This window comes from Narcine bancroftii, chromosome 3 (genome assembly GCF_036971445.1).
Source record: "Narcine bancroftii isolate sNarBan1 chromosome 3, sNarBan1.hap1, whole genome shotgun sequence".
NCBI classification, from domain to species: Eukaryota; Metazoa; Chordata; class Chondrichthyes; order Torpediniformes; family Narcinidae; genus Narcine; species Narcine bancroftii.
Window position 1 is genome coordinate 45867742 of NC_091471.1, and position 18801 is coordinate 45886542.

Genomic DNA, 18801 nt, shown 5'->3' on the forward strand with positions numbered 1-18801 from the left:
CTCCTTCAGGCCCACTATTTTAATGTTGTTTTGCCTACTATAATTTTCTAACATATCAATTTTCTTTTGTCTCTTTAATTTTTTTTTATCACTTTCTTCCAATTTTTCTCTTGTAATTTACTTCCATTTCTATAGTCGTTTCCTGCTCTTCCACATTCTCTACTCTTTTCCCTATTTCTGTCATGACCAGCTCTCAGCTTTGCATTTTATTTTGTGCTCTTTTCATTTTCCTTTTAATTGCACTAAATTCTAATGATAACCATTCTTTTAGTGATCTCATTTGTTCTTTAAAAAAAGCTTTATCTATATTCTGTCCATCTGTTTTACCTTCTATTTCTCTGTGAAGATCTTGGTCTTCTTCTGTGTCTGTACCTGTGTTGTTTTCTTCTTCTCTTTGTGTCTGTTTCTCTTCTGTTTTTCCTGATGACATGCTTGTATCTCTTTCCCGGGCCTCCTCTTGCTGGGCCTCTTGCTGTTGGTCCTCCCCTCCTGGGCTGCTCATCTGTTGGGGCTCCTGTCGTTGATCCTCGTCGGTCACCTCTCTGTCTTTCTCCCTCGTCTGTTTCCTCGCTCGCTCCTCAGCCACCTTTCTCTTCCTCCAGTTGAGCGCCCTGGTATCGTGCGTCCCTCAGCTGGTTGCACTTTGGCTGCCCGCTCCTCTGCTGAGCCCCCTCCCGTTGCTGTCTTCTTTTTCCTTTGATTGTTCAGTTGCGCACTTTTCCGAGAGACATTTTTGAAGTCCACCGGCCGGGGTGTCGCGACTTCACAGGGCCGGCACTAACCTCGGGGATTGGGCACTCCTCGCCACCACAGCTCCCTGTTCCTTTGTGCAGGTAAGACCTTCTTCTTTCTTCGGCGACTTTTCTACTTTTTTTTCGGTTGTTTTTACTTTCTTCTTCTTGGTTGTCATCTTCTTTCTCTTCTCTGTAACTTTATCTTCTATTTCTTATACTTTATTTTTGTTGTGCTTTGTCTTTTCCTAACTTTTTTCCTATTTTTCTGGATAGGGCTCGTTTTCCCGACCGGCCATACTCCATCAAGTCACTCCCTGGAAAATTCCAAATTTTTGGCCAAAAATAGGGTATTGACTTTTACATGGGATTGACTTTTATATAAGTATATACAATCATTATATGTTTTATCGTCTCCAGTTTTTTTTTGATAGTTTTTGTCTAAAAGCAAATAAAATTAATTCCCACACTATAAATTCCAATACATATTCAGGAATGTTTAAGGCAGTGGTTTTCAACCTTTTTCTTTCTACTCACATACTACCTTAAGTAATTCCTATGCCATAGGTGCTCTGTGATTAGTAAGGGATTACTTAAGATGCTATGTGAGTATGGAAAAAAAAGTTGAGAACCATTGCTCTAGACTCAATTGTTACTGAAATATTTTGCTTGAGAAAAATTGTCATTGGCCCATTTCCTTTGGAGTTCTGAAACCGTGCACAAATAAGTTAATTCGATACAATTAAAACAGGGGTTGTCAAACTTTTTCTTTCCACTCATACCACCTTTAAGTTATGCCTTACAAATCACAGGGCATAGGGAATACTTTAAAAGTGGTATGTGAGTGGGAAAGAAAGTTTGAAAACCACTAGTTCAAGGAACAGTGACATTACAGAAGTTTGTTGTTGCTTTGTTCTCAATTTATACCAGTGTAGGTTGTTGGCAAAATTCATCAAAGGAGAGTTGATGGACATGCAGAAAATGAGTTGCAGGGAAATAAGTTGGAGTAAAACTAATGGGATTTCTCCAACTTGCACGGACCCATGGAGGTGAATGGTTTCCTTTGTCCTGATTATTTCGTTGCATTTGAGGCCAGCAGAGAGATTTAGAGAAGTTGTAGCATGAACTAAATGAATGTCAGCAAATGGAAATGGCATCACCCTTGGTTAGGCAGTTAAATAAATGATTGCAGGCTATCATGATGCTGTAATACTGTGGGCTTGATAATCTTAATACTTCACAAAAGGGCTTGCTCAAACTACTCTTCAATTCAGTGGCTTGATAGGCCCTTTGTGAGGGCAGTAAAAGTCAATCACATTATATTGGTCACCACAGCATCAAGGGCTAAAGGGCCTGAACTAAGAACATATTTTCTTTGTTGAGTTTATTGTCATTTGCATTGTACAAGGTACTTATGCACTGAAATTATTGCTGCTAAAAGGACTTGGAATTTGCAATTTCATGGTTAGCATTTCATAGAAATGGAGAAGATTTCAAATACAATTGAATTTTCATTATGTTCAGGGAAAAAAAAAACCTGTAGGATCTTTAGTCTTTCTTCTTAGCAAATGTTTTCCACTCTTAATAGCCACGGTGTCAACCTACTCTGCACCTTCCTTCAATATTGTAACAAGAACTCTACCTAGTCTTCTTGCTTTGGCCTTGATAATTCTATGTATGATTCTGTCAAAAGCTCACTGCACTTCTATTCTTTACCTCCATACTCTTTTATCCATCTTATGAAACTGTCTTGCTGCTTTTAGGAATCTGTGTCTTCAACTGGTATCATCAAGTAAGTTATGTAGTCCCTCGCTGTAATGAACATTCCCAGTTCTATCACCTTGCAGTTTATCTGGATTGAGTTCATTTTGCCATTTCTCTTCACTTCTGATTAAGCAATCTTTTCTGGCAAAGTAAATTTTGGTTTCTCAATCACGGGGAATTATTGTATCATCTGCAATCTTTTGGAGCCACTCCATTTATTGTGCAAACCTAAATAATCAATGTATAATATATGAAACAGGCCTGAGAGAGAATAAAATGGGCAAAGTCTATTTCTGTCAGCTGAAAACTGTGACAGGAGGCATAGATTTCAATTGATACAATGATTAAAGTGGAGATGAGGAAAAATGGCTTTCACCCAAGGGTTGGTAAAGGCCGAGAATCAAGTGCTTGAAAGGGGCAATGAGAGCAGAAATTCTCATCACGTTTAAAGAAAATGTATGGGCATGTTTTTGAGTCATGTGGAACAGCACTGATAACTCTATTCCAGACACAAAAGCACTTAAATTTGCTTTCTGCAATTGAGACAAAATTCATTCCAGATTTATTAAATTAATTGTAACCCATGAATTGAGAAAGATGAGATTAGAAGTCATGTATTTATATCATCAGTCCTGCATCATTGATTTATTGACTTGACAAAATGTTAACATTCTCATTATAGATACTGTCCTTTGGTTGCATTTTTATAACAAAACCAAAATCTTTGCAAGTTAAAAACATTCCATTGTACTTTTTGAGGAAAACGTATAAATCTCACTTCTACTAATGTCTTGAGTCAGATGATCTGCTTATTTCATTGCTTTTTGTGTAACCTTCATCTGATCACTATCTGCGATCTAATTTTCTATACTGTTGACTTCCAGTCTTTTGTTCTCTACTTCCTGCCAGCCAACTGCATGCACATTGGTGTTAATGAAAAAATATCCTAAAAATATATGTACTGAAGTAATTAGGATGTGAACCATTACAGCATGTTGTATTCTTACACTGAAAGTGAAATATTCCAGTTTAGGATCTTCATTGAATCAAAAACAGTCTTTGATTACAACTTTTATTTTTCCTTAAAAATCCAACAATTATGCTTAAGAAATCAAAAAAAAAATTATCAAAACATGGGGTGAGTCTAGACAAGTGGGACAAGTGTTACCATTTAAAAAAAATCCTTGCAGATGGTGTTTCATGATGCTATTTTAATGTGAGGTGCAGTATGTTGCCTGTCAGCTGTGCAATTTTCAATTTTCTTTAATTAGATAACAGGCTCTTCTGAAGTGAACTGGAAGGAAGCAATCCAGCTAAGTTATTTGGATGTCATGCAAAACTGAACATGTGGACTCTGGAATTGGATTTCAATTTTAAATAAACTGAAGGCTGCAGTGTCATGTATTTTACTTTCTCTTAGCATTGTATTGCTTTTCAGGAAACAATGAATTATGTTAATGATTTCATTAAGTGGGAATTGAAGGTATAATGAATGTCATTGAATCAATAAGACCACACGTACATTTTCCTTAAATTTCAGGATAGCTTTCTGTGTAGCAAACAGTTGGTTACTCAGAAGTTGATGCAAGATGTTTATGTGGAAACTTGGAAATCACAGGAAAATGAAATGCTTGCTTTTGGTGTAAAATATATATGTTATCAAGCACAGAGGAATTTGTTCAACACCAGAAATATTTTATTTTAAAGTGTTTGGATGAATTTACTTTTTTTTAATGGGGTTGGTTAAAGACCACATTTCTCAGTCTTAAAGCATAAGGACAAACATTGGAATTGCATGGATTAAAATTAATCACTTAAATAATCCAATATAAATATTTTGTGTTTATTATGTGAGTTTTAATTTTTTTTTTCTTTTTACTAATTTATGTTGTGGTATTGTAGTAATTTGCAGAATGTGATTACAGCATTAATTTTATAATATTAACCTTTTATAAACTACCACAATGAATCAGTTAACATTATTTTGTTCTGTTAATCCATTTATACAATTCATTTTTATCTCAATGTTTCCTAATACCATTACTTTATATTTGGAACATTAATTATCTTTAATTTCTTTTGCTTTCTTTCTCCACCATTTGTGTACCCCCTGGCAGAATATCCAGCAGATAGAATACGGGTATATGGGGGAGGCAATTGTCCACCTTCCTCATAAGTGTTACCCCGACCCTGTAAAGGCCTGGGAACTCTACAGACCGCAACTGTTATCTTGCACTCGGCTTTTTGAGGCACCAGTAAGAATCCTCAAACGTTCTCTCCATCTGTATTTGTGTGTCTCTGTCTAGTCATTTGACATTAGATGACTAAAGTAATAATTGTTGATCTCTAATGTGGGCTGATGGCATGCTACTTATTTTTTGATGCAAGTGGTATGAAAAGTATAAAATGTAAAGCAAACTATTTGCCTGAAACTTCTGATTGATTAATTTCTGATTTTCATTTTAAGAACAAGTAAAAACCTGATCTTGGAAATTACTTTGATAAAATATTGGGATATTCGAAAATGTTTTGATCATGTATAGGAGTTTTTCATCATTGTGATGGACATTGAAATGATCAATACTGCTGTGCTCTCCGTTTGGGTCTTCCTGTAAAAGTTTCATTCAGGCATTCAATGATGGAACCGATTGCTTGTGAAAGGTAATTAATTGTAGTTTGTAAAATCTGAGCAGTGAATCATTATACCACATTTCCTTGCAACATGGAAAGAGGCCATCAGTTCTATGCCAGTTTATCTCCACCAGCTGTAATTTACATCACCTAATTAATTTCATAGCATGTCTTTGGGATGTGGGAGAAAACCAAAATAATTGGGGAAATATAAGATTTTTCAGTTTAAAATATCCGATCCCCAGTACCTGCATCAGTCAAGTCTCTGCATCTGCAACATCATAATTCCACCAACTGATCCATTTATTTCTCTTATTCCTAATACTTGCCTTGAAATAAACACATTTTAATCCTTTCAACTGATGATGTTTGTACTTCATCCACTCCCTGACCCCACAATATCACTAAAATCAGCCTCTCCACCATCTGCTTTATTCTTTGCCTATCATTCTGGTTCCTATTTCCCTCTGCCAAACTAATTTAAACCTTCCCCAACAGGATCTTTGTCCCCTTCCAGTTCACATGTAACCCATCCTTTTTGTGCAGATCATGAAACCCTGCCTTATGCAGGTATAGCCATGCAATCATCTCCCATAGCATCTTCTTCTTACCCTCTCTTGCACATGGCACAGGAAGCAATCCTGATAATGTCTTTCAGCTTCCTAACTAGCTCTCTGTATTCTCTCTTTAGGACCTTTTTTCATACCTGTGTCATTGAAGAAACCAATTCAGGCCAATTAAACCTGTGCTGCCAAATTACAAGCAAATTAATCAAGAGTCCCAAATGTTTTGAAAGGTGGGTGGAAACTGAAGTACCTGGGAAAAACTCACACAGACATGGGGAGAGCGTACAAATTCATTATAGACATCACTGGATTCGAACCTAGGTTGCTGGCGCTGTAACTGCACCACATTAACTGCTACGCTAACCATGCCACCCCATATAATTCATGACTTCTAGCTGATGAACCTTCCTTTTCAGGCTGCCATGTGCCTGATCCAAGACATCCCTAACTCTGGCACTTTGGAGGGAACAAGCCATCCAGCTGTCTCTTTCATGTCCATCTCCTAACAATTTAATTCCCTGTCACAACCGGTCTTTTTTCCCTCCTTCCCCTTTGAACCTCGGCAATGCTCAGTGCCAGAGATCTATCTCGTCACTGCGGCTTTGCCTGGTAGGTTGCCCCCTGACTCCCCCACCAACAATATCCAAAGTAGTAAACTTATTTTTGAGGGGAACGGCCACAGGGACACCCTGCAGTAGCTGCCTGCTTGCTTTTGCTTTCTTGACTTGCTACTTGCTTCTTGCAACTTCGGTATGACTGCCTCCCTATAGCTCTTATCTATGAACCCATGCTCCCGTACGAGCTGAAGGTCATTGAGCTGCAGCTCCAGTACCTGAAGACTATATATAAACAGATGCAACTCAATGAACCTCGCGCAGATGTAGCTATCAGGGAGATGGCAAGTTTCCCAGAATTCCCTTATCTTAAGATGTTTTGGGGCAGCATGGTTGGCGTAGCGGTTAGTGCCATGCCTTTACAGTGCCAGCAATTGGTACTGGGGTTCGAATACTCTGCTGTCTGTAAGGTGTTTGTAAATTCTCCCTGTGTCTGTGTGGGTTTTCCCCGGGGGCTCTGCTTTCCTCCCACCGTTCAAAAATGTACAGGGTGTTCAGGTCAGTCGGGTGTAATTGCGCAGCACGGGCTCGTGGGCTGAAATGGCCCGTTACCATGCTGCAAGTCTAAAATTTAAATTAAAAAAAAATTATAACTCTTCACTAACCCTGTAATCATTCTGACTATTCTACTCGGCACTAATACAAGGTCAAATAAAAAATAATTATAAACTCTTAATAGAGTCTTACCTTTGTCTCTGCCTCTTCTCACTTGAGCCAAAGCCTCAACTCACCACTCTAAACTCTGGCTTAGTCAGACAATGGCCGCTCCACATATGCCACTCATCTTCTTAAACTGGCCTGCTTTGTACAATTGCTGCAACTCCTGTTTGATAGAAAAGTCGGTCAGAAATTTGGTGTTCATTATATCCAATCTATAAAGTGTGTTCCTACATCTTTAGTGCAATCTGAAACTTTTCACAGAACTTCCTTATTTCATTACTGCTACTTCAAGATTCAATTTATTGTTATGTAATAAAGGCAGTGCAATATTACACAACATTTGTTTTCATCTGCCGTAAGGCAGACAGATACGCCATCGGCAGATATTGCCTAAAGAGCCTCTTACAGTCAGAAAAAGAGTAGCAAAGAGCATCCCCTCAGAGTCACTGTGTGTCCATGGATTTGCCTCCAGCGCTGCTGCAGCCCCAGCAACCACACAGAGACCTCTCCAGACCATCAGCAGCCCGAGTTCCAAATCTGAACCTCTGACATGACAAGGAACCCTTCAGCACCATCCGCATCCTCTCTCTAGCAGTCTGCAGTCTGGTGTGCATCTCTTGACTGCAGTTGCCAGTAGCCCACAGCCTACATGGGTTCCTTGCCTCGAGTTGCCAAGAGTCCAGCCTTGGAACCCTTCACTGGTCCACCGCGGTGGTCACTGTCCCGTGGGCCATCTCTGCTTCTCCTTCTCAAAAGGGGGATGGTCTTGTTTTCTGGTGCCCTGCGCCAGTCTTCTGCTTCCCCGAAGTCTGTAACCCCTCATGGCTGCGGCCAATCATAGATGCTGTCATCGTAGGCACAGACCCCATGGTTGCAGTATTTTTAAATAATATCACTGTTGGCTCCATTGACAGGTGGTTTAAAGCCTGTATGGAGCTGACGGTAATCGGAGTGGGTAGTTGGACCACGTAGGAGCGCTGTGACTCCACTCCTTGCTCTCCTTCGGTCCACACCAGTGATCAGTGAAAAGATTATTTCACAATGCAGAGATGTAGAGAAATATAATTAAAGCAGTTGTATAAAAAAGTAATTTTGAATAGATGTCATTTCAGTGATGAAAGGAACATTTTTTTTCAAGGATGTAGCTTAACAATTAATCAAGCTTTCAAATAATATCTCGAGGTATATGGCTTGTTGTTGCATCCTAATGCTGGTGGAAGTAATTATAGATATAAGTAGGTAAAATTAAGTTGCCTGGCACCAATTACTCAAGATTTTTCCACCGTCCATCTTTCTACTTTGTTCCCAAACAAATTGCATTGCATCCTTGTCCTCAAATTGATGTTTAAACAGTCAGGTATTTTAATGATTTGGAAATTTAGCAATGCATTACCACAATGATCGAAGCAAAAAAAAAGTTCTAATGTTTTTTCTTGTGTCAATTGGAACTTGGATAGCTTCATATGTTAAATTTGTCAGCTATTACAAATAATTTATCTATTGGGCCAAGTGTACAGTGGGGTTGAATGGTAAAATGGATCAGCTCATCATTAAATGACTGGGCTGAATAGCCTATTCCGCTCCTGTGTCTTCTAGTCTTAGATATTGTATATTCCTTTGACTTCATCAGAAATTAATCTGTTGTGGTCTCAATGTAAACAAATAGTAATCAATTTATTCAATTTCTTTGCGACATTTTGATACCACTTGTGTCTTTTGGTAATGTCGGTGTGTTTTAATACTGGCTTAAGGCTGTACTAACCAGTTGCAACAAACCTTGTTCGTTGAAGTATTTAACAAAATATTTGGATTGCTCTTTGCACAAAGCTTGCTTAATTGTTTCTATCCATATGCAATGTATATACAGAGGCTAATTTGCATTAAACGCGCTTTTTGCTCACATTCTTAGCTGAAGACTGCTAATGGGGTTGAACTTAAGCTTTTAAAATCAATTTTGTCCTTTAAAGGTAAAGCCTGTATTTCAAGTGTGGAAATCAGGAGAGAAGAAAAAAGTATCTTTTTGTTCTTAGGATTTCGGTGATGTTGTTAAACCGGGAACAGTTCAGATTATTGGAATGACAATGGATATGAAGTTGGAAATTATAGATTTTTTTTCTCATCAAAATGAAAGAATGGTGATAAATGTGGTTTAACTACATTACTACACTCTGAAATACCTGTTTGGTTTTCCAGAGTGCATGATTGTGTTTGAGTGAAGTATCTGCATTGCTTTGTCCCCAGTGATGTTGTATGCCAAAGCCACACTGTTTATGATGGGGGAGTTGAATGTGGAAGGCAGAGGTTCCAATCACATGAATAGGGTGCTGTTGAAAAATGAGAGTTGGTGAGGCTTTGCATTCATTTCCACAGCACTGTATGTGACCTTTAAATTGGATGTTATATAAGCCCTGTATAATTTTACATAATTGAGGATCTTTGAAAAGAGCTGAATATGCAAGAATGATCAGACCCATTTAAACCTTTGTGTCATTACCTGACAATTATTTACCTTTTTGCTAAGTTCATAGATTTGACATTGTGTTACTTACAATTTCAACTGATTGGTACAGCCCATAGGCAGCAGTAACCATTATTTGTAGTCAATATTTTCCTGACTGGTTCTGTGCTTTCCTTCACTTGTGTTGTTATTGTGATACATGTAACAAATATACTTGTCTAAATGCATGGAGTCATAATTGTTTTTAAAAAAAAAACGTTTGAAGATGCAGACAAAGTTTGAAACACCATGGAAGGAGTCCAAAGGGATAGATTAGATGAGACCTAGTGTGAGCTAGCCGACTGGATACAAAAATTAGCCTGATGGTGAGAATCTGTGGGTGGTGGTGGAGGGTTGCTTATCAAATTGGAGGACCAGCAGCGCTCACGTTTACTGTAATGAAATCCTTGGGAGGTTGGTTTTCATGGCCAGAATTAATTTGTACCAAGGAAAAGACCTGTACCCACAGCAATGTTTGCCACCACAATCATTCCACAGCAGATGCAATCTCACTGACTCTCAACTCAGCCCTGCATTATTTGGACAACAGCAATATCTGCATCAGGTTGATTTACGTTAATTACTGCTCAGGTTTCAACACCATTATCCCCTCAGTTCTGGTCAGCAAGCTTCAAAACCTGGACTTTTGCCACTGGAGCCTTAACTTACTTTTCGGAAGACCACAGACAATCGGTAACAACATCTCCTCGCTGACAAGCAACACAGGCACACCTCAAAGATGTGTGCTCTAGTCTATCTAGAGTACACCCATAACTGTGTGACTGGGCATAATTCAAATCCCATCTACCTATTTGCCGATGATATCATGGTTGTCGACAGAATCACAGATGGAAGTGAGAAAGCATACAGTTGTGAGGATAAATCAGCAAGTTGAGTAATGTCAAAATAACAACCTTGCACTCAACATTAGCAAAACTGAGGAACTAATTATGGACTTCAGGAAGGAGAAACCAGGAGAACTTAAATCCTCATTGAGGGGTCAATAGTGGAGAGGGTATAGAACTTCAAATTCCTCAGTGTTCACATCTCTGAAGATCTATTCTGGGGCAATCAATGTCCATGCAATTATGAGGAAGGTTCACCATTGGCAATATTTCATTTGGAGTTTAAGGAGATTTGAAACGTCTCCAATGACACTTGCAAATTTCTACAGATCTACCATGGAGAACATTCTCACTGGTGGCAATGCACAGGCCAGGAAAAGGCTGCAGAGGGTTGTAAACTCTGCTAGCACCATCATGGGCATTAGTCTTCATTCTATTAAGGACATCTTTAAGAGGCATTTGCTCAAGAAAGCAGTCTCTAACATCAAGGACCTACCTCACCACTGAGGCCATGCCTTTTTCTCACTGTTACCATCAGAAAGGAAGTACAGGAGCCTGAAGATGCACACCAAATGTTACAAAAAAACAGCTTCTTCCCCTCTGTTATCAGATTTCTGAATAGAAAATGAACCTATGAACACCACCTCACTTTTCCTTTTTTTTGCAATAAATCTGGTATTTATGGAATTGTAATTTATAGCAATTTTGCACCTGCAAAACAAAAAAATTCATGACACATGTTTATAACAATAAATCTGATTCTGATTCTGGACTGTGACTGGTGTGTCCCTTGGGGATTGTTGCTGGCTCTTTTATTCAAAATACTCAGCAATACGGATGATTTTGTGATTATGAATTTGTAAAGTTACAATGACAGAAAAACTGGTGGTAAAATGGACAGTGAGAAAGGTTATCCAAGATTATGACAGGATCCAGATCATATGGAGAATTGGCCAAAGAATAGCAGATGGAATTTAAGTTGGACAAGGGCAATGTGTTGCATGTTGGGAAGCTAAATTTGTGTGGGGTGTACTAAGTATGTGCTTCAGTAGTGCTCTAGAGATTGTTATAGAACAGGGTGACTTGAGGTATATCAAACATGGAACAGTACAGCAGAGTGTGGGCTTTTTGACTGCTGAACTCAATCCACCGACAAATGAAGCCTCAATTACCATGAGCTGACTTAATTAACTATCCTATCAAACAGCACAGCAACTTTGAGAAATTTATGGAATTGGACCCCAGGTTCTCTCTGTTCTTCCACATCGTTAAGTATCCTACTATTAACCATGTATCTGCCTTCAATTTGACCTCTCAAAATGCATCATCTTACACTTACTGTATCTTTCCCCCCCCCCCCCCCCACCTTCCAAATCTGGCATTTACCTCTGACCAGTGAATTCTGTTAAAAGCAAATCACTATTTTATTAACAAATGATGATTTAAAGGTTTAAATTTTATTTGGATGTTTTAAAATAAACCGCTCTTGGCTCCTGTAACAGGCTGTTTAAAGCCTGTACAGAGCCGACAGCAGTCAGTCCTGTTGGATGGACCCTGCAGAAAAGTGCTGAGACTTCACAAATAACCCATGGGGCGTGCGTGATATTGCGTCTGAGCCAGCAGGAAGATTTTTCATTCAGACATATAGCACGGTACAGGCCATTTCAGCCCATGAGTCTGCACCACCCAATTTACACCCAATTAACCTACACCCCCAGTATGTTTTGAATGGTGGGAGGAAACGCAAGCCCCCGGGGAAACCCATGCAGACATGGGAAGAACATACCAACTCCTTACAGACAGCGCGAGATTCGAACCAAAGTCCTGATCGCTGGCACTGTAACCGCTACGCCAACCATGCTGTCCTGTGCCCAAGATGACAGCAGTTTTGCTGTTTCTTCATCAAGGTAAGAATTTTAGACCTGTTGTATAGGATGACCCAATTTTAAGGTGAAAATTTTAAATTTCGTCCTAAACAACGGCATATATTGTAGCTGGATGGAACTCCTGCCACTTTTCCACCCAACTCTACATCCTGTTTCAATCTTTTGTAACTTACAACAACCTTCAACACTATCCACAACACCTCCAACTTTCATATCATTCACAAGCTCAATGACCCATCCCTCTACTACTTGTCCAGGTCATTTCTAAAAACTACAAAGAGCAGGAGTCCCAGAATTCCATTTGTACCCGACCTCCAGGCAGAATGCTTTCTGTCCACTAATGCTTCAGGCAAGCCAAATTTGAATCAACACAACCAAGGTTCCATGGATTCCATGTCTCATGACTTTCTAAACATTGGTGACCTTTTACAAATACACCACATTTCCTGCCCTACTTTAATCATTTTCTCTTGTAACCTCCTCAAAAAATGCTAAATTAGGTTTGTGAGGCATGGCCTTCCCCTCACAAAACCTTGAGAACACTGTACTTTTCTAAATGCTTGTAAATTCTGTTCTCAAGAATCATCTCTAATAGTTAACCTATCACTGATGTGAGACCACTGGTCTATAATTCCAAGGATTCTCCCAATAACCTTTTCTAAATAAGGGGACCACATTTGCCATTCTCCAATCCTTCAGCACCTCCCCTGTGCCATCTACAGTGCTGTGTTTTTAAAATTAAAAAAAGGAAAGGTAACAATGTTAAAAATAATTGTTTCAATGGAAGAGAACAGCCATAGTTCAACCCCAGTCCTTTATTAATTTTTCTGGATGTGCGCATCACTGCCAAGATCGACATTTATTGCTCATCTCCAACTGCTCTCAAGATGATGCAATTGGGCAAGGAGTTCCAGCAGTAAGAACCTTTTTCTTGCAGTCTTGAGCAGAGCTGTTCCTCTTCCAAGTTGTGATGAATCTCTCTTGGGTACTTTCTGTGGTGCATCCGTATAAACTGGGATGAGTGAGACCTTGGAGATGTGTCCAATTTCCTCAGGCTTCTGTGAAAGAAGATTCTCTGGTGCACTTTCTTGGTTATATCATTCATGTGGTTGGACCAGGACATGTCGTTGGTGATATTTACTCCTCAGAAAATGAAGCTCTCCATCTCATCACCAATAATCTAACCCCAGCGCTTGCTCCTCTCTGAGTCATGAAGTCAGAGAGGTAGTTATGCTGATTAGAAATGTATGTTCCACTGATCATTGGGGGATCAGAGATGAAGAGGGTTAGCAAATTTAAATTCCGGAGAGTCACTATCTGGGAAGATCTTTCCTGGACCCATTTTACTAATGCCATTGTGAAGAAAGTATGCCAGTGCCTCTACTTCCTCAGGGATTTGCGGTGGTTTGATGCGACATTGGAAACCTTGACAAACTTCTACAGATGTGTATTGGAAAGTGTGCTCTCTTCTCATCATTGAGAATATTTGACATGGAACGTTGGAGAGCAGCATCAATCATTAAGAATCATGACCACCCAGGACATGTTCTATTTTTGCTGTTGCCATCAGGAAAGAGGTACAGATGCCACAGGACTTGTACTTCCATGTTCAGGAATGGTTGCTATCCCTCAACCATCAGATTCCTAAACAACAAACTCAATCAGAGACTCATTTAAGGACTCATTATTTATTACAGAATATTTATTTTCTGTAGTTGCACAGTCAGTTTGGGTACATTTCTTTATTTTGTTTGCATTTCTCTGAGTACTGAGTATAGTTAAAGATAATAAGAAATTCTACTTGCCGCACTGGAAAAAGAATCTCAGGGTTGTATGTCATGTCACGTATGTACTCTGACAATGACTGACACAATGCCTGCAGACTCTCTCGCCTTCTTATGCTTTGTCTCATTGTTGCTTGAGATCTGGCCTATGACAATGGTGTCATCTGCAAATTTGTTTAAAGCTGAACAGTGACTGAAGTAAAAAAATTTACAAGGTTTTAAAATTTTATTTGCATGCTTTTGGAATTTCTGGTGTTTATTGCCAGCTTTTTCATTCAATTTATTATTTTTAACTTCTTGGGTATTTGGAAAGCTTTTTTTGCTGTAAAGGTTAGTGTTTTTGTGCACATTAAATTAATTTTTTGCAACTTATCGGTCCAAAAGTAACATTATTTGCTTCAGCATCTGGAATTTCAGTTACATCATACAAGACGTGATTAATCCCTTGCTAACTTTCCTTTCGTATGCTGGTTTCTAATGGCCAGGAATGTAGTCACTTTCCTGGATTTTAAAAAAAAAATTACCTTGCTGTATTCAAGCCTTTTAACATGTTGGCATTTTTTCAGCTCATCTGGATGGCCTGTGCCTTCTGTTAAAAGATTGGTATGTTAAGTCATGGGTACAAGCATTTTTTTTAAACTTGTTAAACTGACGAAAATATATTTAAAAAAAAAAGATTTCTGTGTCTTGACGTTATTGAACTGGGCACCTCTCACTGGATACCTTGATTGAGCTTGGCTTTTTATGGTTTTGACTATCCTGGTGCTCGATTACAACATTTGCATGAGGTAACATGGGACATGAGTGATGGTCAGGCTACAGACATGAACCACTCCGGTTGTCCTGAGAACTTTTCCACTATTTTCTTAATCCTGATGATAGTGACATCTAGAAACTGTTTAAAATAACAATTACGAACATAAAAATGTAATTACTCAGGTTAAATCCACATTTAATTAAGATTGAATGCTAATTAAAATAACGTTAAGATTGGTAACCCTATTTATGCATGTATGTTATGAACTACTATTGATCTTGGTGTAGAGTCCAGTGTGAAGCTAGTTAGTGTTCTTTTACGGACCCACTCGTGAGACATCAGCACAATTTGACATGGTAAACTCCTGCATGATATTATTTACACTTCAATGCCATTAATTTGTCAACCAGATTATTTAAGAAGAACCCATTTCACAATGTGAGGAATAATGTGACAAATAAACTTCACTGACAAGAAGTTTATCAAATGTATTGCTTAATATTTCTTGTTACTTTAGAATTTTATTTTAATGCATTGATTCATGCCACAAAAAGTAAAATTTAATATTTTAGCATTCAATCATTGCGACATCAGTAATATTTCTTTGGTATTTAATTAAAAGCAAATCAGAGAGATATTTTAAATTGTCTATATTTAAAAAAAAATCTGTCAACTTTTTTTAGTGAACCTATATCAAAACCCCACAGAAGTTAAAGCAGAATCAGGATAGATATCCTAATCTGACAATATTAAACATTGTACTCTGTTGCAAAAACATATCCAACCATATTTATTCATCTTGTTTGAAAATCATTTCTTACCCAATTTCAATTTGAATCTTAACATAATATCTGCATTAAATGAATTGAAAAGTCAGAAAAAATGTTCTGCATCTTTGTTCTCAGTCTTGTACATTTAAATCTGTAACCAAATAAGTGAGAGTTAATTTGTGTTCATTCTGTTAGCTCTATATATTTCTTTGTTCATTTGTGTTATTAACGCTGAGTTCTATCTGAATTTTGTTGTACAAGGCAGGAATCTTATCTAGGGGAAGGATGGGGGAAAACAACACAACTATTTCTTCAATTAAAATTCTGGAAAGACAGAAAATTTAACAATTTTTATTATAGCCATGCTAACTTAAAACTAGAATTGGCCAAAATATAGTTAGGTTCTGTACCTTTTTGAAATAATGTCTTAAATCCTTTTCAGAGCTTTTCATGCTCTCTTCTTTAAACTAACCATTCCTGTATGTACAAAGCTTTGCATATTTTCATGTTGTTATTTTGAATTTAACGTAATATGTCCCAGGGTACTTCATAGAACTGACTTTTGTTTTTTTTCGCATGACAGCTTCTCATCTGTCCTCCCATCACACGATTCTTCTATGGTCGTAGGGAACCTTTCCAAAAATTGCTCATTCAGGGAGATTCATCAGGGAGACTCTTGATTTGGTGTATTCCTGAAACAATCGACTTAATTCAGAAAGATGCTGTTCAAGGTAAATGTGCTCTCATTGTCTGGGAAGATGAACAAATGCTTATTGCGGTAGTTTTTAAATTTCTGTAGCGTGTTTTAAAATTTGGTTCATTGATTTATCAATGCCCCATTGCTGCCGATGGAAGAATGACAAGGGATTTCAGCTGCAAAGTTTTTTTTTAGAATCTGGTGTTTTGTTTGAGCAGAGGTGGATGAGGAGAGACTTTGTAGAGATTTATTCATTTGTGGAATCGAGGGTGATGGGAATGGAGCAGGAAAGCAATAAGCCGTGATCTTGTCAAGTAGGTTTCTTCTGCTGCTATTCTTTGCGTCTTTGTGATGTTTTCCGCTGTACAGTCTGGGCATCAAGTTCTTCGGATCTGCTTCCCATATTAAAATATTTTTTTCTGAAAAGTAGGTAGAAAAATATTGTTCCATGCATTTGGTGCACTATGTATGGAACATGAGTTTTACAATAATTTTAGGTGAATTTATTGTCAATAAACAGTCTTTCCTTTTTGGTTTGGATAATTTTGTACCTTAAAATCAAAGAAACTTTCACCCTTCACCTCTTCAAGTTTGTTCTGGATTTTTGTAGAGCAGTTGACTATCCTGTTAAAAGACTATATTTTTTTTTTGCCCCAACCATACCACTTGACTTGTTTCCTTTAAGCATAATTGGGCTTTAAAAATATTGCTACTCAATTTTAACCTAAATCCATTATGTACTCCTTATCACTCAGATTTTGGCAAAGACTAATGCAGGTACTCATTAAGTTTTCTTTATCCACAGATACTGTCTGATCTTCACATCTCCAATATTCTTGTCTTCATTTACAGTTTAAGTTATAATTGTGGTTGATGCTCACAGTTTTAACATGTCCCCATTTTTAATTCTCTAACTGGTCTTGTAAACCTATTGATAAACCAAATAAATCTCTTCTGCATCTTCTCCATAGCTTCCACATCCTTCCTATAATGAGGGACCTTGGCAGCGATAGTGATCTGGTCAAAGGGTACATCTGAAAGCTGGGTTTCAGTTAAAAACTTCAGGTGTCTAGTTAAATACATGTGTTTCAAGATTCTATGATTTTTTTTCAAGCAAGTCTCTTCTCAGGACCATGGCGCTATTTGCTGAAAACTTTGATTTTAATTGCTTTTAACTCTTGTATTAAAAAGGGTCAATAAGGACACTGGCCTTTTTAGATCAATTTTCAACATTATCCCGATGTATCTTTATAATAGTATCTATGGATAACTTGTAAGTTCACCAAGAGAAACTGGATGATTTACTTGACTTGAGTTTTTCCTGTTCAAATTTTATGGAATAGGGTCAAACTATTTAGTTCATATAAATAGGAATTTGGCCATTTTACCCATCATCTGCTTGTCTTTGGAATCATGGCTGATTTGTATTCTTCCTTTCATCCCTATTTTCCTGCCTTCTCCCCATAACCTTTGATACCCTTACTAATCAAGAACCTATTGATCTCTGCTTTAAATAAACCCAATGACAGCATCCACAGCTATCTGGGGCAACAGATTCCCCACCCTCTAGTTGAAGGTATTTCTCCCTGTCTCTTTTCTGAGAGTTGTCCTTTTATTCTGAAGCTGTGCCCTTGATCCTAGACTGTCCCACAACCGGAAACATCTCCACCTCCTCTTTCAATATTAGATTCCTTTCAATAAGATTCCGTCTTATGCTTCTGAACCTGAATGAATCCAGGGCCATCAAATGCTCCTGTACATTCACCCTCTCATCCCTGTGTTATAATAAAACAAACAGCAGAACAATGAAGCATACAGCAATTTCTTTATTTTGCCTTGATTACACTTGCGGGAGAAGGGGTACAAATAAAGAGTTCAGTAACTTGTTTTCTGAGCTCCAACTCAAAGCATGTTTGGTCCCAACTCAGAGTGGCAGGAGATCTGCATGAGATCCTTACAAGTTTCACATGAGTTTTACACATTTGGCAATTTTGAGTTTACAATAACATGTTGCTCTGTGGTGTCTGCAACGACTGGGAAATGTCATCTTTATTCAAGGTGCATTGACATTCTTGTGAAGTTGTTACTATCTCACCACAGCAAAGAGAAAATCATGTTTAGGCAGCCATTATATTCCCACCATCTTAAAGGCAGCTAATATGTATTTTCTCACCTAATTCATTAACCCTTTGTTAAGCATATTCATTAAACTTATTCTTCCACACCTGGGACCATTCTTGTAAACCTTCTCAAGACTCTTTCTTCCTTGGTCATGGGCCCAAAACTGCTCAAATACTTGAAATGTGGTTTGATCAATGGTTTACAAAGTCTAATCTGAACCCCAAGGGTTCAGGATAAAGGATTGTACCGACCCATGAAGAACAGCATTCACCTTGTCAGTCTCTTTAAAGTCCCCATTCACACTAGCTCTCACTCTAGTTCCTGCTCTGGAAATTAAACTACAAACTTAGCTCTAAATTTGACAGTCTCTTTTAAAAGTTTCCATTCTGGCTCCTTTCTTTCTTCCTTGAGCTGGGTAATATAAACCCATTCATACTTTTCTGAATTCAGCACTTTGAAATAAAATATCACAGCTTTA

The 18801-nt window shown here is 38.1% G+C and overlaps 1 protein-coding gene across 4 annotated transcripts in view; it reads left to right on the plus strand.

The window, feature by feature from the left end:
- Window positions 1–18801, plus strand: part of LOC138757131 (WD repeat-containing protein 7) — a 686960-nt gene that overhangs the window by 96113 nt on the left and 572046 nt on the right. For 3 of the 4 annotated variants that reach the window (XR_011353355.1, XM_069923947.1, XM_069923950.1), the window contains exons 10-11: window positions 4613–4750; window positions 16089–16236. Coding sequence is in view for 3 of the 4 variants with exons in the window: in XM_069923947.1 (XP_069780048.1) it covers window positions 4613–4750; window positions 16089–16236 (286 nt within the window). In the remaining variant the exon portion in view is untranslated. The remainder of the gene's footprint in view (window positions 1–4612; window positions 4751–16088; window positions 16237–18801) is intronic. The other variant, XM_069923949.1, reaches the window with a different exon arrangement.